We start from the raw sequence: 25836 nt of genomic DNA, 5'->3' as shown, positions 1-25836 counted from the left end.
CGAGCGAGGGACTGGCGGGGTGAGCGAGAGAGAGAGACTGGCGGGGTGAGCGAGAGAGAGAGACTGGCGGGGTGAGCGAGAGAGAGAGACTGGCGGGGTGAGCGAGAGAGAGAGAGAGACTGGTGGGGTGAGCGAGCGAGGGACTGGCGGGGTGAGCGAGAGAGAGAGACTGGCGGGGTGAGCGAGAGAGAGAGAGAGACTGGTGGGGTGAGCGAGAGAGAGAGACTGGTGGGGTGAGCGAGAGAGAGAGACTAGCGGGGTGAGCGAGCGAGGGACTGGCGGGGTGAGCGAGAGAGAGAGACTGGCGGGGTGAGCGAGAGAGAGAGAGAGACTGGTGGGGTGAGCGAGAGAGAGAGACTGGTGGGGTGAGCGAGAGAGAGAGACTGGCGGGGTGAGCGAGAGAGGGACTGGGGGGTGAGCGAGTGGGAGAGACTGGGGGGGTTGAGCGAGAGAGAGACTGGGGGGTTGAGCGAGAGAGAGAGACTGGCGGGGGTGAGCGAGAGAGAGAGAGAGACTGGTGGGGTGAGCGAGAGAGGGACTGGGGGGTGAGCGAGTGGGAGAGACTGGGGGGGGTGAGCGACAGAGAGACTGGGGGGTTGAGCGAGAGAGAGACTGGGGGGTTGAGCGAGAGAGAGAGAGAGAGAGATGGGAGGTGAGAGAGAGAGAGAGACGGGGGTGAGAGAGAGAGAGAGAGAGGCTGAGGGGGGAAGAGAGAGACTTGGGGGGGAGGAGAGAGACTGGGGCGGGGGGAGACGGGGGGTGAGAGAGACTAATGTGAGTGAGACTAGTGAGTGGGAGAGACTAAAGGAGTAAATAAGGCTTAATTAGACCATTTATATTATTACCTAACACTAGAAAATACTACAATCCATTTAAAAATAATCAAACTGTGGAGAACTATAAAGATCTGTGTAATATCAAATAAACCTGTTAGATCTGTGTCCATACCGCCCACTTAAGATCCAGTAAGACCTGTTTTTTCAGGATGGTATTAAGTTCCGGTGGTAAATAGATCTTATTGACGAAACTTCCATTTTGGGCGGTATTTGGGCAATAATATATGGGCGGACAGTATCGAATACCGCCCGGCGGTGATGACTGGAATTTACTGTCAGATGATATATGGGCGATTTGAGAGGAAACTTGTATTTCTGGGTGATAAATGGGCAATTTGAGATGAAACTCTAGCCCATAATTTCTTATATAGCGAAGTACTCTACAGGCCTGGCTGATTCCCAAAACGAATAAATCCCAATAGTCTCACCCCCCAGTCTCTCCTCACCCCCCAGTCTCTCCTCACCCCCCAGTCTCTCCTCACCCCCCAGTCTCTCCTCACCCCCCTAGTCTCTCCTCACCCCCCTAGTCTCTCCTCACCCCCCAGTCTCTCCTCACCCCCCAGTCTCTCCTCACCCCCCAGTCTCTCCTCACCCCCCAGTCTCTCTCACCCCCAGTCTCCTCACCCCCCCAGTCTCTCTCACCCCGTCTCTCTCCCCCCCCCCCCCAGTCTCTCTCACCCCCCCCAGTCTCTCTCACCACTCCAGTCTCTCATCCCCCACTCTCTCACCCCCCCCCCCAGCCTCTCTCACCCCCCCCAGTCTCTCTCATCCCTAGTCTCTCCTCATCCCCCCCTCCAGTCTCTCCTACCCCCCCTGTCTCTCTCATCCCTAGTCTCTCCTCACCCCCCCCAGTCTCTCCTCACCCCCCCCCCCACCCCCCACCCCCCAGTCTCTCTCACCCCCTAGTGATCTCACCCACTCCCCCCACCACAGCGAACTCTCTCCCCCCCACAACAGCGATCTCAGGCCGGCAGTCTTTGGCCTCTCGGGGGCGCAGAGCTTAAGAGCCGCGTGTGTGTGCGCACAACTTGGGAGCCGAAGATTCCCGAGTCGATCGGCCTCCTCTGCCGCACACCGCCCGCTGCACTTCACTACCGCCGACATGGAGCACCCGAAAAGTGTGGGAGCGCGCACCAGCGGCATTCCGGCAGTTGAAAAAGACGCAAGCGCTGGAACACCGCTAAGGATCGGGCGGGGGCGATTTAAAAGGAAAATCCAGCCCATAGAGATAAGGTACATTCCTTGGTTTATGGAGCATTACCTGATCCTAGCTGAGCAATGATAAAGGTATTAAAATTGGCTTCAGAATCCCTGGAAAGAGAAAAATCTTGTGTTAACTAACTAACTCATTTGAAAAACAGCTGTCACACCTGAAATTTAGTCAAGTGATATATACTCAGACCCTCCTGTCTCCAAATGAATCAGATGAGCCTTCCCAATAAGCTAAACCATTGCATTCCAAATGGTAGGGCACTGACCAGTGAGTAACCAGTTAGGAAAAAAAAGGAAGTGCCCTGTACTATAATATGTCAGAAATATTCCCAACTCTTTCTGAACATAAGAACATAAGAAGTAGGAGCAGGAGTAGACCATATGGCCCTTCCTGCCTGCTCCGCCACTTAATACGATCATGGCTGATCTGATCATGGATTCAGGTCCACTTCCCTGCCTGCTTCTCATAACCCCTTATTCACTTCTTGGTTAAGAAACTGTCTATCTCTGTCTTAAATTTATTCAATGTCCCAGCTTCCACAGCTCTCTGAGGCAGCAAATTCCACAGATTTACAACCCTCTGAGAGAAAACATTTCTCTTCATCTCAATTTTAAATGGGCGGTCCCTTATTCTAAGCTTATGTCCCCCAGTTCTAGTCTCCCCTATCAGTGGAAACATCCTCTCTGCATCCACCTTGTCAAGCCCCCTCATAATCTTGCACGTTTCGATAAGATCACCTCTCACTCTTCTGAATTCCAATGAGTAGAGGCCCAGCCTACTCAACCTTTCCTCATAAGTCAACCCCCTCAGCTCCAGAATCAACCTAGTGAACCTTCTCTGAACTGCCTCCAAAGCAAGTGTATCCTTTCGTAAATAAGGAAACTAAAACTGTACGCAGTATTCCAGGTGTGGCCTCACCAATACCTTGCACAAAGTAAAATTGGAGGGCAGAGAAACCCAAGGCAAAAAGCAAAAAGGGCCACATTACAGCAAAATCCTAAAGGGGCAAAGGATGTTAAAAAGACAAGCTTGAAGGCTCTGTGCCTCAGTGTGAGGAGCATTCGGAATAAGGTGGACGAATTAACTGCGCAAATAGCAGTGAACGGATATGATGTAATTGGCATCACGGAGACATGGCTTCAGGGTGACCAAGGCTGGGAACTCAACATCCAGGGAGGACAGACAGAAAGAAAAAGGAGGTGGGGTAGCATTGCTGGTTAAAGAGGAAATTAACGCAATAGTAAGGAAGGACATTAGCTTGGATGATGTGGAATCTGTATGGGTAGAGCTGCGAAATTGTAAAGGGCAGAAAAACGCTAGTGGGAGTTGTGTACAGACCACCAAACAATAGTAGTGAGGTTGGGGACAGCATTAAACAAGAAATTAGGGATGCGTGCAATAAAGGTACAGCAGTTATCATGGGCGACTTTAATCTACATATAGATTGGGCTAACCAAACTGGTAGCAATGCGGTGCAGGAGGATTTCCTGGAGTGTGTCGAGGAACCACCAAGGCCATCATGGACTAGGTGATGTGTAATGAGAAAGGGCTAATTAACAATCTTGTTGTGCGAGGCCCCTTGGGAAAGAGTGACAATAATATGGTAGAATTCTTAAGATGGAGAGTGACACAGTTAATTCAGAGACTAGGGTCCTGAACTTGGGGAAAGGTAACTTCGATGGTGAATTGGCTAGAATAGACTGGCGAGTGATATTTAAAGGATTGACGGTGGATAGGCAATGGCAAACATTTAAAGATCACATGGATGAACTTCAGCAATTGTACATCCCTGTCTGGAGTAAAAATAAAATGGGGAAGGTGGCTCAACCGTGGCTAATAAGGGAAATTAAGGATAGTGTTAAATCCAAGGAAGAGGCATATAAATTGGCCAGAAAAAGCAGCAAACCTGAGGACTGGGAGAAATTTAGAATTCAGCAGAGGAGGACAAAGAAAGGGTTTAATTAAGAGGGGGAAAATAGAGTACGAGAGGAAGTTTGCCAGGAACATACAAACTGACTGCAAAAGCTTCTATAGATGTGTGAAGAGAAAAAGATTAGTGAAGACAAACATAGGTCCCTTGCAATCGGATTCAGGTGAATTTATAATGGGGAACAAAGAAATGGCAGACCAGTTAAACAAATACTTTGGGTCTGTCTTTACGAAGGAAGACACAAATAACCTTCCGGAAGTACTAGGGGACCGAGGGTCTAGTGGGAAGGAGGTACTGAAGGATATCCTTATTCGGAGGGAAATTGTGTTAGGGAAATTGGTGGGATTGAAGGCCGATAAATCCCCGGGGCCAGATAGTCTGCATCCCAGAGTACTTAAGGAAGTGGCCCTAGAAATAGTGGATGCATTGGTGATCATTTTGCAACAGTCTATAGACTCTGGATCAGTTCCTATGGACTTGAGTGTAGCTAATGTACCACCTCTTTTTAAAAAGGGAGGGAGAGAGAAAACGGGTAATTATCGATCGGTTAGCCTGACATCAGTAGTGGGGAAAATGTTGGGATCAATTATTAAAGATGAAATAGCAGCACATTTGGAAAGCAGTGACAGGATCGGTCCAAGTCAGCATGGATTTATGAAAGGGAAATCATGCTTGACAAATCTTCTGGAATTTTTTGAGGATGTAATTAGTAGAATGGACAAGGGAGAACCAGTGGATGTGGTGTATTTGGACTTTCAAAAGGCTTTTGACAAGGTCCCGCATAAGAGATTGGTGTGCAAAATCAAAGCACATGGTGTTGGGGTAATGTACTGACGTGGATAGAGAACTGGTTGGCAGACAGGAAGCAGAGAGTCAGGATAAACGGGTCCTTTTCAAAATGGCAGGCAGTGACTAGTGGAGTACTGCAGGACTCAGTGCTGGGACCCCAGCTCTTTACGATATACGTTAATGATTTAGATGATGGAATTGAGTGTAGTATCTCGAAGTTTGCAGATGATGCTAAAATGGGTGGTGGTGTGAGCTGTGAGGTGGAGGCTAAGAGGCTGCAGGGTGACTTGGACAGATGCAGTATAATGTGGATAAATGTGAGGTTATCCACTTTGGTGGCAAAAACACGAAGGCAGAATATTATCTGATTGGCGGCAGATTAGGAAAATGAGAGGTACAACGAGACCTGGGTGTCATGGTACATCAGTCATTGAAAGTTGGCATGCAGGTACAGCAGGCGGTGAAGAAGGCAAATGATATGTTGATCTTCATAGCTAGGGGATTTGAGTATAGGAGCAGGGAGGTCTTACTGCAATTGTACAGGGCCTTGGTGAGGCCTCACCTGGAATATTGTGTTCAGTTTTGGTCTCCTAATCTGAGGAAGGATGTTCTTGCTATTGAGGGAGTGCAGCGAAGGTTCACCAGACTGATTCTCGGGATGGCTGGTCTGACATATGAGGAGAGACTGGATCAACTGGGCCTTTATACACGGGAGTTTACAAGGATGAGAGGTGATCTCATAGAAACATATAAAGATTCTGGCGGGACTGGACAGGTTAGATATGGGAAGAATGTTCCCGATGTTGGGGAAGTCCAGAACCAGGGTACACAGTCTTAGGATAAGGGGTAGGCCATTTAGGACTGAGATGAGGAGAAACTTCTTCACTCAGAGAGTTGTTAACCTGTGGAATTCCCTGCCGCAGAGAGTTATTGATGCCAGTTCATTGGATATATTCAAGAGAGAGTTAGATATGGCCCTTACGGCTAAAGGGATCAAGGGATATGGAGAGAAAGCAGGAAAGGGGTACTGAGGGAATGATCAGCCATGATCTTATTGAATGGTGGTGCAGGCATGAAGGGCCGAATGGCCTACTCCTGCACCTATTTTCTTTGTTTCTATGTTTCCTCCCATCTTTGTATCGTCAGCAAACTTGGCTACGTTACACTCGGTCCCTTCTTCCAAGTCGTTAATATAGATTGTAAATAGTTGGGGTCCTAGCACTGATTCCTGCGGCACCCCACTGGTTACTGATCGCAAACCAGTGAATGAACCATTTATCCCTACTCTCTGTTTTTTGTTAGTTAGCCAATCCTCTATCCATGCTAATATATTGCCCCCAAGCCCGTGAACTTTTATCTTGTGCAATAACCTTTTATGTGGCACCTTGTCAAATGCCTTCTGGAAGTCCAAATACACCACATCCACTTTATCCACTCTGTTCGTTACATCCTCAAAGAATTCCAGCAAATTTGTCAAACATGACTTCCCCTTCATAAACCCATGCTGACTCTGCCTGACTGAATTATGCTTTTCCAAATGTCCAGCTACTGCTTCTTTAATAATAGACGCCAACATTTTCCCAACCACAGATGTTAGGATAACTGGTCTATAGTTTCCTTCTTTTTGTCTGCCTCCTCTTTTAAATCGCGGCGTTACATTTGCAGTTTTCCAATCTGCTGGGACCTCCTCAGAATCCAGGGAATTTTGGTAAATTACAATCAATGCATCCACTATCCCTGCCGCTACTTCTCTTAAGACCCTAGGATGCAAGCCTTCAGGTCCATGGGATTTATCTGCCTTTAGTCCCATTATCTTACTGAGTACCAGCTCCTTGGTGATTGTGATCGTGTTAAATTCCTCACCCCCCTATAGCCACTTGACTATCCACTGTTGGGATATTGTTAGTATCCTCTACCGTAAAGACTGATACAAAATATTTGTTCAGAGTTGCTGCCATCTCCATGTTCCCCATTACTAATTCCCCGGTCTCGTCCTCTAGGGGAACAACATTTACTTTAGCCACTCTTCCTTTTTATAAAGCTTTAGAAACTCTTGCTATCTGTTTTTATATTTCGTGCTAGTTTACTTTCATAGTCTATCTTCCTTTTCTTAATCATTTTTTGAGTCATTTTTTGCTGGCTTTTAAAAGCTTCCCAGTCTTCTGTCCTCCCACTAGTTTTGGTCACTTTGTATGCCCTTGTTTTTAATTGGATACCGTCCTTTATTTCTTTAGTTAGCCACGGATGGCTATCTTTTCTTTTGCACCCTTTTCTCCTCACTGGAATATATTTTTCTTGAGAGTTGTGAAATATCTCCTTAAATGTACACTTATCCTACACGTTAATCTATTTTCCCAGTCCACTTTAGCCAACTCTGTCCTCATACCTTCATAGTCTCCTTTATTTAAGCTTAGTATGCTGGTTAGAGATCCAACTTTCTCACCCTCCATTTGAATTTGAAATTCAATCATGCTATGATCACTCATTCCAAGGGGATCCTTTATTAGGAGATTGTTTATTAATCCTGTCTCATTACACAGGACCAGATCTAAGATAGCCTGCCCCCTGGTTGGTTCCGTTACATACTGCTCAAGGAACCTGTCCCTTATGCACTCTATGAATTCTTCCTCAAGGCTCCCCAGACCAATTTGATTTGTCCAATCAATATGGAGGTTAAAATCACCCATGATTATCGCTGTTTCCTTTTTATAAGCCCCCACTATTTCCTGGTTTATGCTCTGACCAACAGAATTGCTACTGTTAGGGAGCCTCTAGTCTACGCCCACCAGTGACTTTTTCTCCTTATTATTCCTTATCTCCACCCAAACTGTTTCAACATCCTGACCATCTGATTTATTTAAATTATATATTATTTCTCCAACACTGAATAATAATTGTTCCAATATACTGCAGGGTCATGCAGCTTGAATTTGTGAGGTACTGTACTTGTAGGTTCCAAAAGGTTCAATTTCACCAGGTCCCTGTTCTATTTTTTTCAATATGTTGAAAAACAATTAGTCTGAAATTTGACAATTTAAAAACTTGTAAAGCTTCTTGAAGTGTGTTTTTAATAACTGCATGTCATTATAATGGTATTCCATGGAAGCGTACTTGAAGCTGAATGTTATTTCTTGTGGGCTGCCTGAACTTTTAATAGCATCCAACAGAAGAACCAATAAATGAAAATTGAACAAAAAGCATATTAATAAGATATTGTTGAGACAGTTATATTTTATAAACAATATACATTTCAAGCACTTGTGTGTACTTTAATAGAAATAGTTCAGTGTAATTAACAAGGCAAAATCATTTACATCTTCCTCTTCATGTATACTTGTTTCAGTTCTGTTGCACTGATCTATTGACACGTGGATTCTCCAAATGACAATTCTTAGCGATTCTTGTTTGATCTCCTGTTGCAACTGAAAATATTTTGCCTAGTTTAATTTTCATATCCACCACAACAGCCCATCACATTGTAATAGATTGCAGAGCCAACAATAGCTTTGCAATGCAATAGTTAAGTTTTGAAATCCTACCCAATTAATTAGTATCATGTGTGGTGGTTTGTGAAATCTGCAATTAGTTTGTGAGCGAGCTAGTGGGAGTAGTTTTAATCTTGAATCTCCTTGGAAGTTTTTTCAATTGAATTATATGCAAGCTGTCCATCTGCTTCTACCGTCGCCTCACATCCACGGCTGCTAAAAATCTTATCCACATCTTTGTCACCACCAGGCACGATTACTCCAGCACTCTCCTCTGGCCTCATACATTCCTCGATATGTGAATTGTAAATTGTCCAAAACTGTGCTGCCCATATTCTACCCTGCACAAAATCAAGCTCCTCTGTCATCTGTGCTCACCAATCTCCCCATGTCGCACAAATTGAATTCAAAAGCCTTGCCCTCATCTATTATATCTCTTCATGGCCTCCCCCCCTCTCCCCCCACCTATACAACCACTTCCAATCCTATCTGCTAACATATGCCGGGGGCGTGGGGGTGGAGGTGGAGGGAGGGAGGAAGAAGAATGGAAGAGCTATAGTGGTAGAGGATTCAATAGTCAGCGGAGCAGACAGATGTTTCTGAGGCCGCAGACGTGACTCCAGGATGGTATATTGCCTCCCTGGTCCCAGGATCAAGGATGTCACTTGAGAGGCTGCAAGGCATTCTGGGGGGGGAAGAGGGTGAATAGCCATAGGTCGTGGTCCATACCGGTACCAATGACATAGGTAGAAAGAGGCACGAGGTCCTGCAGGCAGAGTTTAGGGAGCTAGGAGAGAGATTAAAAAGCAGGACCTCAAAGGCCTCAAAAAAACGACAAAAAAATGTGCGCAAGGTCGCCGAATTCTTAGCCCTATGTGTCGGTCTTTACGGAGGATGCAAAAAACCTTCCTGGAAATAGTGGAGAACCAAGGGTCTAGTGAGAATGAGGAGCTGAAAGAAGTTAGTATTAGTAAAAAAGTTCCCATGATCTCATAGCCTACACTCCAGGATTTTGAAAAAGGTGGCTAGTCGATGCATTGGTTAATATATTCCAAAATGTTACAGATTCTACAACGGTTCCCGCAGATTGGAAGGTAGCAAATGTAACCCCACTATTTAAGAAAGGTGGGAGAGAGAAAACTGAGAACTATAGACCAGTTAGCCTGATATCAGCAGTAGGGAAAATGCTAGAATCTATTACTAAGGACGTGGTAACAGGGCACTTAGAAAATAATAATAGGATTGGGCAGAGTCAACACAGATTTACGAAAGGGAAATCATGTTTGACAAATGTGCTATAGAGTTTTTGGAAGTTGTAAGTGGCAGAATAGATAAGAGGAAACCAGTGGATGTGGTGTATTTGGATTTTCAGAAGGCATTCGATAAGGTTATTAAACAAAATTAGGGCTCGTGGGATTGGGGGCAATATACTAGCATGGATTGAGGATTGGTTTACGGACAGAAAACCGAGTAGGAATAGGGTGGGAGGGTGAACAGCCAGAGGTTGTGGTCCATATCGGTACCAGTGACATAGGAAGAAAGAGGGATGAAGTCCTGCAGGCAGATTTTAGGGAGCTAGGAGAGAGATTAAAAAGCAGGATTCAAAACGTAGTAATCTCCGGATTACTTTTGGTGCCACGAGCTAGTGAGTACAAGAATAGGAGGATAGAGCAAATGAATGCGTGGCTGGAGAGATGGTGCAGGAGGGAGGGCTTTAGATTCCTGAGGCATTGGGACTGCTTCTGGGAGAAGGTGGGACCTGTACAAGCCGGACGGGTTGTAGCTCAACAGAACCAGGACCAATATCCTCGCCAGGGGGTTTGCTAGTGCTGTTGGGGAGGGTTTAAACTAGTTTGGCAGGAGGATGGGAACCCGAGAATAGATTCAGTAGGGAGGGGAGTAAAGCTGGAATTGGAAAGCAAAAATGTAGAGAGTGAATTTGAAGGACAGAGGAGACAAGGGCTAGAAAGTAATCATCAAGGAGGTCTGGCTGTACTAAATGGTATATACTTCAATGCAAGGAAAATAGCGAATAAGGCAGATGAGCTGTGAGCACAGGTAGACAATGGGAGTATGATATTATGGCTATTACAGAGACATGGCTAAAAGAGGGGCAGGTATGGCAGCTCAACGTTCCTGGTTACAGGATCTTCAGACAGGATAGAGAGGGAGATAAAAAGGGAGGGGGGTTGTGGTATGGATTAAATAAACTATTAACAGCTCTGAGGAGGGATGACATGCTAGAGGAATCATCAAACCAGGCCATACGAACTGAAAAACAAAAAAGGAGCGATCACACTGCTGGGAGTGCAATATTGACCCCCAAATAGTGAGAGGGAGCTAGAAGAACAAATATACAGGCACATTTCTGCGAAGTGCAAAAACTATAGGGCAGTAATAGTAGGGGATTTCAACTATCCTAATATTAACTGGGACAAAATTAGTGTGAAGGGCATAGAAGGTGCGGAATTCCTAAAATGCATTCAAGAGAACTTTTTTTTAGCCAGTATGTAGCAAACCCAACACGGGAGGGAGCAGTTCTCGATTTAGTTTAAGGGAATTAAGCTGGAAAGGTGGAAGGGATATCAGTGGGAGAGCATTTAGGTGCTAGTGAGCATAATTCAGTTAGATTTAAGGTGGTTATGGAAAAGGACAAGGATAGACCAGGAATAAAAGTTCTAAATTGGGAAAAAGCCAACTTTGCTAAGCTGAGGTGTGATTTGGCCAGAGTGGACTGGAAACAACTACTTGAAGGAAATCAGTGTCAGAGCAGTGGGAGGCATTCAAGGAGAAGATCCGAAGGGTTCAGGCCAAATATGTACTCTTAAAGAAAAAGGGAGGGACTAACGAATCTAGAGCCCCCTGGATGTCGAGGGACATAAGGGTAGGATAAAGAAAAAAAGGGAGGCTTGCGACAGATACTGAGGGCTAAATACTGCAGAATCTCTAGAGGAGTATAGAAAGTCAAGGGGTGAAATTAAAAAGGATATTAGGAAGGCAAAGAGAGCATGAAAAATTCTTGGCAAGTATAATCAAGGAAAACCCAACGATGTTTTATAAATATATTAAGAGCAAGAGGATAACTAAAGAAAGGGTAGGGCCTATTCGAGACCATGAGAGTAATGTGTGTGTGGAGGTGGGAGATGTGGGTATGGTTCTTAATGAATACTTTGTGTCTCTTTTCACAAAAGAGAGGGGCAATGCAAACACTACAATCGAGGAGGAGAAGTGTAAAATACTAGATGAAATAAACATAGTGAGAGAGGAGATATTAAAGAGTTTAGCAGCTTTGAAAGTGGATGAGTCCCCAGGCCCGGATGAAATATATCCCAAAGCAAAAGAGGAAATAGCAGAGGCTTTAACGATCATTTTGCAATCCTCTTTGGCTTCAGGTGTGGTGCCAGAGGACTGGAGGACTACTAATATGGTACCTTTGTTTAAGAGGGGAGAAAGGGATAGACCGAGTAATTACAGGCCAGTCAGTCTAACCTCGGTGGTGGGAAAATTATTGGAAAAAATCCTGAAGGACAGGATAACTCTTCACTAAGAAAGACACAGATTAACCAAGGACAGTCAGCACGGATTTGTAAAGAGAAAGTCGCGTCTGACTAACTTGATTGAATTTTTCGAGGAGGCAACCAGTAGGGTCGATAAAGGCAAAGCGTTTGATGTAGTATATATGGATTTTAGCAAAGCTTTTGATAAGGTCCCACATGGCAGAATGGTCAAAAAAGTAAAAGCCCATGGGATCCAGGGCAAAGCGGCAGTTGGATCCAAAATTGGTTCAGAGGCTGGAAGGATGTTTCCTGTGGAGTTCTGCAGGGCTCCGTACTAGGTCCTTTGCTTTTTGTGATATACATCAATGATCTAGACTTGAATGTAGGGGATATGATTAAGAAGTTTGCAGATTATATTAAAATCGGCTGTGTGGTTGATAATGAAGAAGAAAGCTGCGGACTGCAGGAAGATATCAATCAACTGGTCAGGTGTGCAGAACAGTGGCAAATGGAATTTAATCCGGAGAAGTGTGAGGTAATGTATTTGAGGAGGGCTAACGAGGAAAGGGAATACACATTAAATGGTCGGATACTGAGAAGTGTAGAGGAACAAAAGGACCTTGCAGTGCATGTCCACAGATCCCTGAAAGTAGCAAGCCAGGTAGATAAGGTGGATAAGAAGGCATATGGAATGCTTGCCTTTATTAGCCGAGGCATAGAATACAAAAGCAGGGGGGGTTATGCTTGAACTGTATTATATTTGTATAAAATACTGTTAGGCCACAGCTGGAGTACTGTGTGCAGTTCTGGTCACCGCATTACAGGAAGGATGTGATTGCACGGAGAGCGTACAGAGGAGATTTACGAGGATGTTGCCGGGAATGGAGAATCTGTGCTATGAGGACAGATTGGATAGGCTGGTTTTGTTTTCATTGGAACAGCGGAGGCTGAGGGGAGACCTCATTGAGGTGTATAAAATTATGAGGAGCTTAGATATAGTGGATTGAAAGGGCCTATTTCCCTTAGCAGAGGGCTCAACAACCAGGAGGCATATATTTAAAGTAATTGGTAGAAGGTTTAGAGGGGATTTGAGGGGAAGTTTCTTCACCCAGAGGGTTGTGAGTGTCTGGCACTCTCTGCCTGAAAGGGTGGTAGAGGCAGAAACCCTCACTACATTTAAAAAGTACTTGGATGTGCACCTGAAGTGGCGTAACCTGCACGGTTACGGACCTAGTGCTGGAAAGTGGGATTAGGCTGGATAGCTCTTTGTTGGCCCGCATGGACACGATGGGCCGAAATGGCCTCCTTCCGTGCTGTAACTTTCTATGATTCTATGCCTTCTGCATCCATCGCATTGTTCCCCACCAGTAGCTCCATTCAGAAGTCTTGGCCCCACATGCTGGAATCCTCTCCCCAAATGCCTCCATTTTTCTTTCACTCTCGTTACTTCAAAAACCATCTCTAACTCTTTAACCGTGGCTTTGATCACTTCTCTTAACCTAATCTTTCTCTCATTACTGCTCAGTATCTGGTTAATTAGCACTCTATGAAGCACTGTGGGATGTTTCATTATGTTGAAGGAACTATAAAAATACAAGCATTTTTTGTTAGCAGAATGCTTCCAACTTGGACAAGTTAAATTGAATTTTGAATGCTACAAACTGTTTAAAATTGTATTTAACTTTTACTAAATGAAAGTCAATTATGTTTTACTCTCACCCCGAAAAGTACAGCTTTTTTCCAATTAGCGCCACTGTACTTTCAGAAACATATTGAATTATTTTTAGATCAGTAAAGTTGTGTTGATTCTATAGTCGGTTTACTCAACCCTTGCCACTGGATAAAGGCCTAGCTCTGTCAAGCTCGTGTGGTGGCTGATGTGCAACGGTCACCACATGTTTAAAAAAAATCCACGCACAGGCATCTTCCACCCCATCAACTGGAATTCAGGACTGGAACATCGGGTCCTTCATTGAAATATCTGTGAACTCTTGTGGAAGCAAGTCATCCTCATTCGAGGGACCGCATATGATGATGATTACTTTAAAGCACTTGGCTACTACAGGGCCATCTTGTGTCATGAGTATGGAATGTCTTTTGGGGTGATCCAGTCATAATTTTACTGCTGAACTTCATGACAAAAATGTCATAGTTTCAATATAGGATTTTACTCCATAAATCATACAAAATTATATACAAGATGATTATTGGTTTTGCCCTGCTATACTAATTGAAACAAAATATTAAGACTTCTGCTTAGACCAGCAGTAAAACATTTAATTGAAGATTATTTTGGCCACATTACAAGACGTATGCAGAAATGAATATGTTAGACACGATTTGCCACAATACAAAGCTTGATCAAGACAGTGCTATTTAATCAAATGAATAATTTCAATTGGTAGAAAATGGAGACCTGCAATAGGTTAATGGGTCTGGCAATATGATAAAGGTGCATCACTGAACAAGCTCACGTCAAATAGGAATTATTGCTAACCATTTGCATGTTGCTGTCATTGACAAAATGCTGAAATATATTTTTGGTCTTGTTTGCTAGCTGGGCAAATGGCACACATTGGGAAGAACCTCGACCCCTCTCCATCCCCAAACTAAACGAAGACTTGCTTGTACTTCCAAGTTCACCAAGCTCAAATTGCACACTACTGTGTTGTCATAAAACATTGACAAAATCCATTATTATGGAAATGAGCTTGTAAGTACACGTGCAAATAAGGGGTGCTGCTGAGAGTGAGGTTGAGGCAGTCAAGGGGATTTTACTCTTGCATTGCAGAATGTGCATACATGGGGGCCAAGTTTCGGCCTGAGTTGCTCCTGTTTTTTTGGAGCAACTGGTTTAGAATGGAGTATCTTAGAAATTGCAATTCTCGGCATTTAGTTTGCTCCAGTTCTAGTCAGTTAGAACAGTTTCACTTTGGAACAGAATTTTTTTTCAAAAGGGGGTGTGTCTGGCCACTTACGCTTGTTTTCAAAGTTTAGGCAGTGAAAACTTACTCCAAACTAACTTAGAATGGAGTAAGTGAAGATTTTTGTACGCTTGAAAAAACCTTGCCGACACTTAGAAAATCAGGCGTAGGTTACAAATTAGGCGTAGGGAACGAGGGGGAGGGGAGGGGGGGGGGAAAGAGAGAGGGGGGAAGGGAAGTATTAAATTCTACAATCATTCAGCAGTCATACATACAAATAAAGATCCAATCTGAATAAAAATTTATAAGCAAAGAACCCAAAGAACAGATTAAATATTCCATGTTCGTACCTGTGTGAAGCAGCAGCAGCCTTCGAGCTGCTGTGCTTCAGGCAGGCCTTCCATGTTGAAGACAGGGGTGGCGTCAATGTCTCAACGGTAGCCCAACAGCGGCAGCAAGCAGCCTTTGAGCTGCAGTGCTTCAGGCAGGCCTGCCTTCCATCAGTGGCTGGATGGTAGCCGAAGAAACAGCAAGCAGCTTTTGAGCTGCGAAGGGGACTGAGGCCATTCGGCCACGGGATAGGGACGGCGTCAGTGGCTCGACGGCAGCCGAAGATACAGCAATCAAGCAGTCTTCGAGCTGTGAGGGGGACTGAGGCCATTTGGCCAGGGACAGGGAGAGGCCGCCACATAGACAGTTTTATACTTAAATTTGCAGAATGGGTGCTGCATTGTCAACACCACGTATTATGCAATGGTTCGCCATCAATTCACTGCATAGGAGAGAATTGATTAGAGCTCACCGCACCAGGAACGTCGTAGCCCGTAAGGTTGATGGGCAGGAGACCTTACCCACGTCGACAATATCGAGCCAGGTGCTCGTACCTGGACATGAGCGAGGCTGATTGTATCAAAAGGCTGCGTTTCTGCAGAGAAGTTGTCGCTGAGATCTGTGATATGCTGAGAGCAGATTTGCAGCCCAGAAGCAGAACGCCAACTGCCTTGTCTGTTGCAGTGAAGGTAACAGCTGCACTTTCTTTCTATGCCTCGGGATCGTTTCAGGCTACAACTGGAGATGTGTGCGCCATCTCTCAACGTGCAATACATGGCTTTACCAGGTCACGGCTGCACTGTATGCGCGAAGGAATGACTTCATCAATTTCCCAATGACCGCACAAGCAATCCATGAGAGGGCTGTGGGCTTCTTCATCAATTTCCCAATGACCGCACAAGCAATCCATGAGAGGGCTGTGGGCTTCTTCAGGATTGCCGGCTTCCCAAAGGTACAGGGCTGCATTGATTGTACCCACATAGCCTTGTGAGCACCTGTGGAGAATTCTGAGCAGTACCGAAATAGGAAAGGTTTCCACTCTATCAATGTGCAGCTCGTGTGTGATGACAAGCAGCGCATCATGTCAGTCGATGCGAGATACCCTGGCAGCACCCACGATGCGTTCATCCTACGCGACAGCGTTATATCTGACATGTTTGAGCAGCAGCCAGAAGGGCAGAGCTGGCTACTGGGAGACAAAGGGTACGGCCTGACCACCTGTCTCATGACGCCCCTACGCGCGACACGGACAGAAGCTGACCGTCAAACAACATGGCACACATTGTGACGCACAGCATCATTGAGAGGACCATTGACATATTGAAATAGTGATTCCGATGCCTGGACCATTCTGGAGGACAGTTGCTATACTCTCCTCAGATTGTCGGTCACTTCACTGTTGTGTGCTGCATGCTTCATAACTTAGCCATCATGAGGCAGCAGGAGCTGGTAGTGGGACCAGAAGACCTACGTGACGGTCCGGTGCATGATGATAGTATTACGGAACAGCAGGATGTAGATGATGACAACGATCAGAAAAGCATGCAAGTGCCTGATGCCGGAGCACGAGGTCGGAGGAGGGGCGTCCATCGTGCTCCTTTAATGATTGCTCGAGCCCTGCGCCAGCAGCTCATCCATGAACGCTTCAACTACTGATGCCTGAGGGCTCTGCGACCACTGTTGCGCATGGACATGTTTATTCTTTGCAATTGTTCCTACGTTGTGTTGTGTTAATGGAACATGAAACAGTTTTAATGAAAAAATATTTTATTGAAATGTTTACGTCACTGTAATAAAATATTTGTTGTATCAAACTATACTTTTTAATATGACTCCTGAAGATCACTTAAAAACTTTAAGATCACTTATAAGTTGTAAAGTTACAAAACTTACAAAACAGTTTCAATGTGAAAAATCTTATACTCTGAAGAACACTTAAACTTCAGGATCACTTTTTAGGTGCAAAATTAAATAAGATACAAAATGTGAGCGCATTTACACTATAAGATCACTTAAAAACCATAAGATCACTTATAAGTTGTAAAGTTACAAAACTTGCAAAACAATTTCAATTTGAAAAACGCTACTACAGCTACATCAAGAAAAAGAACAAAAGCAGCAAAGAAAGGCTGCAACCATGTCTCGTCCACATTTCAGTGAATGTTCACTTCTTCATGGGGGTGTCATTTGATTGGCTGGGCTGTGTGCCCTTATTGCAGCGGCTATCTCAACCAGGCCCTCCCTGACGGCCTGTGCCGACACTTGCAAGCCCTCCCTGACAGCCTGTGCCGTCGATTGCACTCCCTCGGATATTCCCTCCCTAAGTTCCCGTGTCATTACTGCTATTTCTCCTGTCAGGACCATCAACTCTTCACCCACTGCACTGACGCCACCGATGAGTGATCGGGTAAGCTCATTGGTCTCCATACCCAATGCCACAACCTGAGTCGCATCTGTTGCACGCTGCAAAACAGGAGAGCGTGTCTCCAATCTCCTTCTCCTCTGCCTGGGTCTGCCTCGTGGCACCACTACACTGGGAGGCGCGGGCACGGACGGTGGGACGCTCTGTGATCCAGACGGCAGAACTGGAGGGAGAGGCTCGGGCTGGAACGGTGGGATGTTCTGTGTTCCAGACGGCAGAACTGGAGGGAGAGGCTCGGGCTGGAACGGTGGGATGCTCTGTGTTGCAGACTGCAGTTCTAGAGAGAGAGGCTCGACATGGGATGGTGGGACGCTCGGTGTTCCAGACGACAGCATTCGAGAGCGAGCCGTGGGCTGGGATGGTGGGTGAATGGGTATAAACTGCTCCATGATATCAGCAGCAACACTGGGACCCGAAGCGTCGGAACCATAGTAGGTGGAACCAGAACCTATGCGAGTGGGAGTCGCAGGCTCGGACGGTAGTGCACTGACTGTAGAATGCTGCATTATACCAGCAGCACCACTGGGACCCGCAACATCGGAAGCGAAACCATGGAAGGTGGAACCAAGACCTATGCTAGGGGTTGAAACTCTGATGCTCCTTGATGGGGGCTCATAAACATTAATTTGGAAGCTCTCCCCTGCAGACATTTCAATCATCGCTGCCATCATCCAGTCTGGTTCGTCCGCAGCTGGTTGTACTGGTTCTTGTTCTGTACCCTCAGGATCCTCAGGGTTGGCAGCAGCAGCAGCGTCGTCGTCGTCGTCGTCGTTCTGCAGAATACATCGGAACAGTCAAATGTTTAACAGCAAGGGAGGGGGCCGGATGGGTGGCATGAGTACTCCCACACATAGCGGGCCAGGCAGCAGGTTGATTTAAAGGGCCACGATGCAGTTTCAGGACTTACCCTCTTCCTCGCGTGCGGGCCCAGCTTGTGCTGTACTGATTGCTTTTCTCCATGTACGACTCATCATAGCAGCTATCCTTTGTTCCAAGGGTGTCAGTGGATGCAGATTGGGTGTGTCTCCTCCTGTCCGAGTTGCCTCCTTTTTGTTGTGGGCCAATTTCTTCTGCAAAGAGTAAAATATAACTTTTTACAGAGTGTGTCAGTTTGCAAGGTGGGACATACAGATAGCCAGGTTACAATTACGATTAAATTAAAAATGTGAAATATTACTTACACTAACTACTTGACCAAGGTCGTGCCATTTCTTTTTACACTGGCTTCCAGATCTCATGGTATGCACCACTGCGCAGTAATCTTCTGCAACTTGGTTCCAGCGTTTCTTCATTTCTTTTGGTGGCACTTTTATGCGACCTCTGTTGCTGGTATCTAGCTCCTGCCATCTCTGCTCAATTACGTTGACTAATATCTCCACTTCCTCATGCAAGAAATTCTTTGTTCTTGGTGGACGTTGATCCATTGCAAAGTTGAATTGGCACGCTTATTTCTCCAAACACACAGTCCTTAATTTGCATGCACCAATTCAGCACCGGTTCTGCAAGTTTAGCAGTGAAAAGCTGCACTCACTGATTTCAGCAGGTGATTTATTCAACAGTGCTGCTAAAAGCACTCCCTCACACACAGAAATATCACTAAAATTAAATCACAAGCTTTTCCAGGGGTCCACGAGACAAATCTTCACTTTTCCTCTAGTCCCTTTAAAAATGGCCGAGTATCAATGTTTGTTTCACACTGCACATGCACGCACGCTCCAAGGCGCACGCGCAGGGTTGCTGGCACGACGTTGCCTCATTTGAATTAGACCCGCCTCGCACTGCTTACAGAATCGGCGCGAGTGTCTGGCTCCGCCCCCCGCTGTGATCTGCGCGCCGCACCAAGCTGGTGAAGAGCTCTGAGGAGCCGGAGAATCTGGCAGTTTTTTTCCTGCGCACTTTTGAGCGCGAAAAACGGGCGTCCAGCTCGGAGCTGCGCCGTTCTAGGCGTGGCCCATGATATCAAGCTGACAAAGCAGTGCAAAATGTTCCTTTCTCAAAAACACAAATACTTGTATGTTGATATATGAAAGAAGTATTGCAAATGTAGCACTGGCTCAAACTTGTATTGGTTAGCACATTCTGACTTGCAGTAAAAGTTTTATACGTTTTAAATAACATTTGAATTCTATGAATTACTTTTCAATACTGCAGATCAAAAGCGGAAATAACCATCTCCGCACCCCCTTAAAAGCAGTCAACGCACCATTAATTTTGTACATAACAGAGTAGATGCTGAACAAAGGATGACATCTATTTGACATTCCATAGTTAATAAACCAGGCTATACTACAAAACAAAAATAGACATTTTAGAAAATGGATGAGGGTAAAATGAAGGACATGTAACTTTCTTAATGCAGCTCCATCTCAAGATTTTAATGTAATTTTGCTTTTTCCCCAAATGTTCTTTGCTTAAAGTAAAGCAAGAATAATTCTGCAAAGAAATTGTATACTTAATGAAAATGTCTCTTTCAGAGCATTGACCAGTATTCATGATAGCAATGATTTGAAAGCAATTCAAGCTTTCTTTTAAAAATAATACATTTCAATTTAATTTATTCAGAAACAACTTGCTGTGTCCAATATTCTGAATCAGTGTTGTGAGAAACATTTTTGAAAGTTGACAGGAGTTCCTGAATCAGTTTTTATTTAAGAGGGAGCATTCACATTTCCCCGTGTGAATGGAGAGTGAATTGCTTGACTTCCCTGCTTGTTTTGACATTATGACAAAAAGACATTTTAGTTATATGGAGTTTTGAACCTGAACTGCAGAAAACTGTGTTTACATTAGTTTGGTGTAAAAGCATTGGGTGCAGAGAGTTTCCACTTCAATATTCCAGTGCAGTTGTAGTTAAACTGTGAATAAGAATCCTGTTTGCACACTAACCACAGCTTTGCTGTGATGGGCCCTAAACGAACACTCATCATTAAAGACTAGTGTGGAACTGAGGCACAAAGACCAGGAAAGTTCCTGGTTCAATGCCAGGTCTGTGCTGAATTGGGCGAAAAATTTAGAGCTACCAACTGTTGCTAATCAGTGACGTCTGCTGATAAGGGCATGTACATGTGTGTGGACATGGGTTGAAGTTAGAACTGGGTTTGAATGTGATGTTCCTATGACCAAAGAGCTAGCTGTCCAAGAGGAATTGCCATAAGCAAGATGTTAGAAAGTTTCTGGCACACATGGAACCATACCTTGCAGCATGAGCCTTCAGGAGAGAAGGGGAGAAAATGTATGGGAAGGGCAGAAAGACAATACATTCTTATCCACTGAGCCACTGGGAAAACTTTCATTGATGTTTTTAATTGTACAGACAATTTATCATATGAGCCTTCAGGGATCCTCTGGGGCATAGGTCTTAGAGATCAAATGCAAAATTTAGTGTAGAGAATATAAACGAGCAATCTCTTTTGATACCATAAGGAACCTTGCTTCTAAAAAAACCTCCAGGCTCTTAAATAATGTCTATTATTTGTGTCAGCTGTGGCTCAGAGGGTAGCACTCTCGCCTATGAGTCAGAAGGTCGTGGGTTCAAGACCCACTCAAGTGACTTGAACACAAAAATCTAGGTTGACATTCCATTGCAGTACTGAGGGAGTGCTGCACTGTCAGAGGTGCTGTCTTTCAGATGAGATATTAAACCAAGATCCCATGGCACTATTTTGAAGAGGAGCATGGGAGTTATCCCCGGTATTACAGTCAATATTTATTCCTCAATCAACATAACAAGAACAGATTATCTGGTCATTATTACATTGCTGTTTGTGGGAGATTGTTGTGCGCAAATTGGCTGCCGCATTTTCTACATTACAACAGTGACTACACTTCAAAAGTACGTCATTGGCTGTAAACCGCTTTGGGACGTCCGGTGGACAGGAAAGGCACTATATAAATGCAAGTCTTTTTTTATACTTGAGCCTGTATCATTAAACCCCAGTTGTAGATAAATTACAGAATGATGAGATTTTTCACACTTTCAATAAGGTGCTCTAATTGTAACTTTGTGTTCCTTTTATCTCTGTGCATAATCCTCAACACAAATGAGTCATGAAGGTTTAATTCGTCAGTGAAAAATCAACTGAGTTACACAATTAATCCTATGTATTACAGGGCTTGGACTTTAAAATAAAAGGACATTTTCCCAAAGATCTTTTATTTTTACTAATGAGAACAGGACCTTTGAGAACCATGAAAATACCAGTAAGGCTTAAGAACAAATCAAATTTATGATGAGTAGAAATGGAAAGTTCCAAACTGAACTGCACCATACACTTTTAAACACAAGATAGTTTCTGAGTGAACAATCGACAGTTGTTCTTTTACCAAAGAATGGATTCTGTTGTCAAAAAACTTCATGCTGTTAACTACCTGAAAAACACATTCAAGAATTTAACATAAATTTGCATTTTTCATCAGCTTTACCTGCAGGCACGAATGGTAGGTGATTGGTCCAGACTGCTCCGTCCAACACTACAGTTTGGCTTGATTGCATCTTCAATTTATGTGGGTCTTTCGCGTGTGTCCGATTACAAACACCACTGGAGTGACGTGTTGACTGGACTCATCGAGGGAGCTATTGTAGCCATACTAGTTGTAAGTAGAAACAAGTTCTTCATTTACTCAAATAAAAACAGAAAATGCTGGAAATATTCAGCAGGTCAGGCAGCATCTGTGGAGAGAAAAACAGAGTTAACGTTTGAGGTCTGTGACCCTTTGTCAGAACTGGAAAAAGTTAGAGATGTAACAGATTTTAACCAAGTGCAGAGGCAGGGAAAGGGGAGGGGAGGAAAGAACAAATGAGACGGTCTGTGATAGGGTGGAAGGTGGGAGTGATTAAATGCTGCAAATGGGAATGGCAGAATCATCATCAGCTGCCGTCTGAAAAAATAGGGGCAGAGGTTATGGTCTGAAATTATTGAACTCGATGTTGAATCCAGAAGGTTGCAAAGTGCCTAATCGAAAGATGAGTTGCAACAGTGTAAGAAGCCGAGGACAGTGGAAGTGGAGCAGGGAATTGAAGTGACGGGGTCACCCTTACGGACTGAACGGAGGTGTTCCGCAAAGCGGTCATCCAATTTGCGTTTGGTCTCCCCAATGTAGAGGAAACCACATCGTGAGCAGTGAATACTGTATACTAAATTGCAAGAAGCAGAAGTAAATCATAGTTTTACCTGGAAGGAATGTTTGGGGCCCTGGACAGTGGGAAGGGAGGAGGTAAAAGGGCAGGTGTTGCTTCTACTGCGCTTGTATGGGAAGGTGCTGTGGGAAGGGGAGGGGGTATTGGGGGTGAACCAGGGTGGAGGGAACGGTCCCTTTGGAATGCTTAAAGGGGAGGGGAAGATGTGTTCGGTGGTGGGACCATGTTGGAGATGGCGGAGGATGATCCATTGAATTTAGAGGGTGGTGGGGTGAAAGGTGAGGACAAGGGGAACCCTAGCATGGTTCTGGAAATGAGGGGAAGATGTGAGAGCAGAAGTGCGAGAAATGCAACGGACAAGGACGAGGGTCATGTCAACCTCGGTAGGGGGGAATCCTTGGTTGAGGAAAAAAGAAGACATATCGGAAGTACGAGTATGGAAGGTGGCATCGTCAGGAAAGATACAGTGGAGACGGAGAAACTGGGAGAATGGAACAGAGTCCTTACAGGAAGCGAGGTAGGAGGAAGTGGAGTCCAGGTAGCTGAGATTCAGTGGGCTTATAGCCTATCCCCAGAAATGGAGACAGAGAAGTAAGGGAAGGGAAAAGTCAGATATGGACCATGTGAAGGTCTAGTTACTCCTTTGTCATCACTGAACACACCTTATCATTAAAACAAAATACTGCGGATGCTGGAAATCTGAAATAAAAACAGAAAATGCTGGAAACACTCAGCAGGTCAGGCAGCATCTGCGGAGAGAGAAACAGAGTTAACGTTTCAGGTCGATGACCTTTCATCAGAACCACATATTATATGTGGAACCAGTGAACTTTTTTTTGCAGAATAAACTTTCAAGTGAATAGAGAGAGCTTACATAGAAACATAGAAATTTACAGCGCAGAAGGAGGCCATTCCGGCTCATCGTGTCCACGCCAGCCGACAAAGAGCCACAAGGCCCTCGGTCAGCAGCCCTGAAGGTAACATATAAACCTATGAACAATGAACAATGGCGGAAAAATAAAGAGCATCTGGCCCAACCAGTCCGCCCCACACAACTGCAACATTCCATGCATCGCAATATTCTACACTCCACTCCAACCGGAGCCATGCAATCTCTCGGGAGAGGTAAAAACCAGATAAAAACCCAGGCCAATTGGGGAAAAAAATCTGGGAAAATTCCTCTCCGACCCATCCAGGCAATCAAAACTAGTCCAGGAGATCACTCTGGTCGTATTCAATTCCCTGCAGTACTTACCATCGTATCTGTGCCAGCCAACAAGAGATTATCCAGTTTAATCCATAGACCCTCACAGTTAACAGTGCCAAAGGCCTTTGTAAGATCGAAAAAGGCCATGTATAAGGGCTGTCGCTGCTTCCTGCATTTTTTCTGCAGCTGTCGCGCTGCAAAGATCATGTCCGTTGTACCCCGTAGGGGACGAAATCCGCACTGTGATTCCGGGAGGAGCTCCTCGGCCACAGGGAGAAGACGGTTGAGGAGGACTCTAGTGACAACTTACCCAATGGCTGATAGCAGGGAGATTCCCCTGTAGTTGCCGCAGTCGGACTTGTCCCCTTTTTAAAAAATGGTCACAATCACTGCAACTCTGAGATCTCCCAGCATGCTTTCCTCACTCCAGATGAGAGAGATGAGGTCATGTATCCGCGCCAACAGCGTCTGAGGAAAAGAGTGTTCGAAGACCAGGCCCTCAAATCTACCACCAAGCTCATGGTCTGCAGGGCTGTAGTAATACCCGCCCTCCTGTATGGATCTGAGGCTTGGACGATGTATAGAAGGCACCTCAAGTTGCTGGAGATATATCACCAATGATGTCTCCGCAAAATCCTGCAAATACTCTGGGAGGACAGGCGCACCAACATCAGTGTCCTCGTCCAGGCTAACATCCCCAGTATTGAAGCACTGACCACACTCGATCAGCTTCGTTGGGCAGGCCATATAGTTCGCATGCCAGATACGAGAATCCCTAAGCAAATGCTTTATGCGGAGTTCCTTCATGGTAAACAAGCCAAAGGTGGGCAGCGGAAACGTTACAAGGACACCCTCAAAGCCTCCCTGGTAAAGTGCGACATCACTATTGACACCTGGGAGACCCTGACCTAAGAGCGCCCGAGGTGGAGAAAGTGCATCCGGGAGGGCGTTGAGCTCTTCGAGTCTCAACGTAAAGAGCATGAAGATGTCAGGTGCAGACAGCGGAAGGAGTGTGCGGCAAACCAGCCCCACCCACCCCTTCCCTCAACGAATGTCTGTCCCACCTGTAACAGGGTCTGTGGCTCTCGTATTGGACTGTTCAGCCACCAAAGAACTCAAGTTGGGAGTGGAAGCAAGTTGTCCTCGATTCCGAGGGACTGCCTATGATGATGATGATCCAGTTTAATCCCACTTACCAGCTCTAGGTCCGAAACCCTGCAGCTTATGGCACTTCAAGTGCCATCCAAGCATCTTTTAAATGTGGTGAAGGTTTTTCTGCCTCTACCACCCTTCCAGGCAGTGAGTTCCAGACCCCCACAACCCTCCGCATGAAGAAGCTTCCCTTCAAATTCCCTCTGAACCTTCCACTAACCACCTTAAAAAATGCCACCTCGTAATTGACCCCTCCACCAAGGGAAATCGGTCCTTGCTATCCACTATATCCAGGCCCCTCAAAATTTTATACACCTCAATGGAGGTCTCTCAGCCTCCTCTGTTCCAATGAGAACAAACCCAGCCTATCTAATCTGTCCTCATAGCTAAGATTCTCCATTCCAGGCTGCATCCTCGTAAATCTTCTCTGCACCCTCTCCAGTCACGTCCTTCCTATAATACGGTGACAAGAACTGCATGCAATATTCCAGCTGTGGCCTAACCAGAGTATTATACAATTTAAGCATAACCTCCCTGCTCTTGTATTCTACGCCTCGGCCAATAAAGGCAAGCATTCCGTATGCCTTGTTAACTACGTTATCCACCCTGGCCTGCTACTTTCAGGGATCCGTGGACAAGCACTCCAAGGTCCCTTTGTTCATCTACACTTCTAAATGGCCTACCGTTTAATGTGTATACTCTTTCCTTATTAGTCCTCCCCAAGTGCATTACCTCACACTTCTCCGAATTAAATTCATTTTGCTACTGTTCTGCCCACCTGACCAGTGGATGCATTGGTTATAATCTACCAAAATTCCCTGGATTCTGGGGCGGTCCCAACGGATTGGAAAACCACAAATGTAACGTACCCTATTTAAAAAAGGAGGCAGACGAAAAGCAGGAATCTATAGACC

At 45.2% G+C, this 25836-nt stretch overlaps 1 protein-coding gene across 3 annotated transcripts in view; it reads left to right on the top strand.

Moving 5' to 3' along the window:
• plpp1a (phospholipid phosphatase 1a) overlaps nt 1-25836 on the top strand; it is a 171890-nt gene that overhangs the window by 131126 nt on the left and 14928 nt on the right. For all 3 annotated transcript variants that reach the window (XM_070868811.1, XM_070868824.1, XM_070868817.1), the window contains one exon: nt 21843-22019. In XM_070868811.1, the coding sequence (XP_070724912.1) occupies nt 21843-22019 (177 nt within the window). The remainder of the gene's footprint in view (nt 1-21842; nt 22020-25836) is intronic.

The sequence above is a fragment of the Pristiophorus japonicus genome, chromosome 2 (genome assembly GCF_044704955.1).
Source record: "Pristiophorus japonicus isolate sPriJap1 chromosome 2, sPriJap1.hap1, whole genome shotgun sequence".
Lineage (NCBI taxonomy): Eukaryota > Metazoa > Chordata > Chondrichthyes > Pristiophoridae > Pristiophorus > Pristiophorus japonicus.
This window is presented reverse-complemented; position numbering and strand designations above follow the sequence as displayed.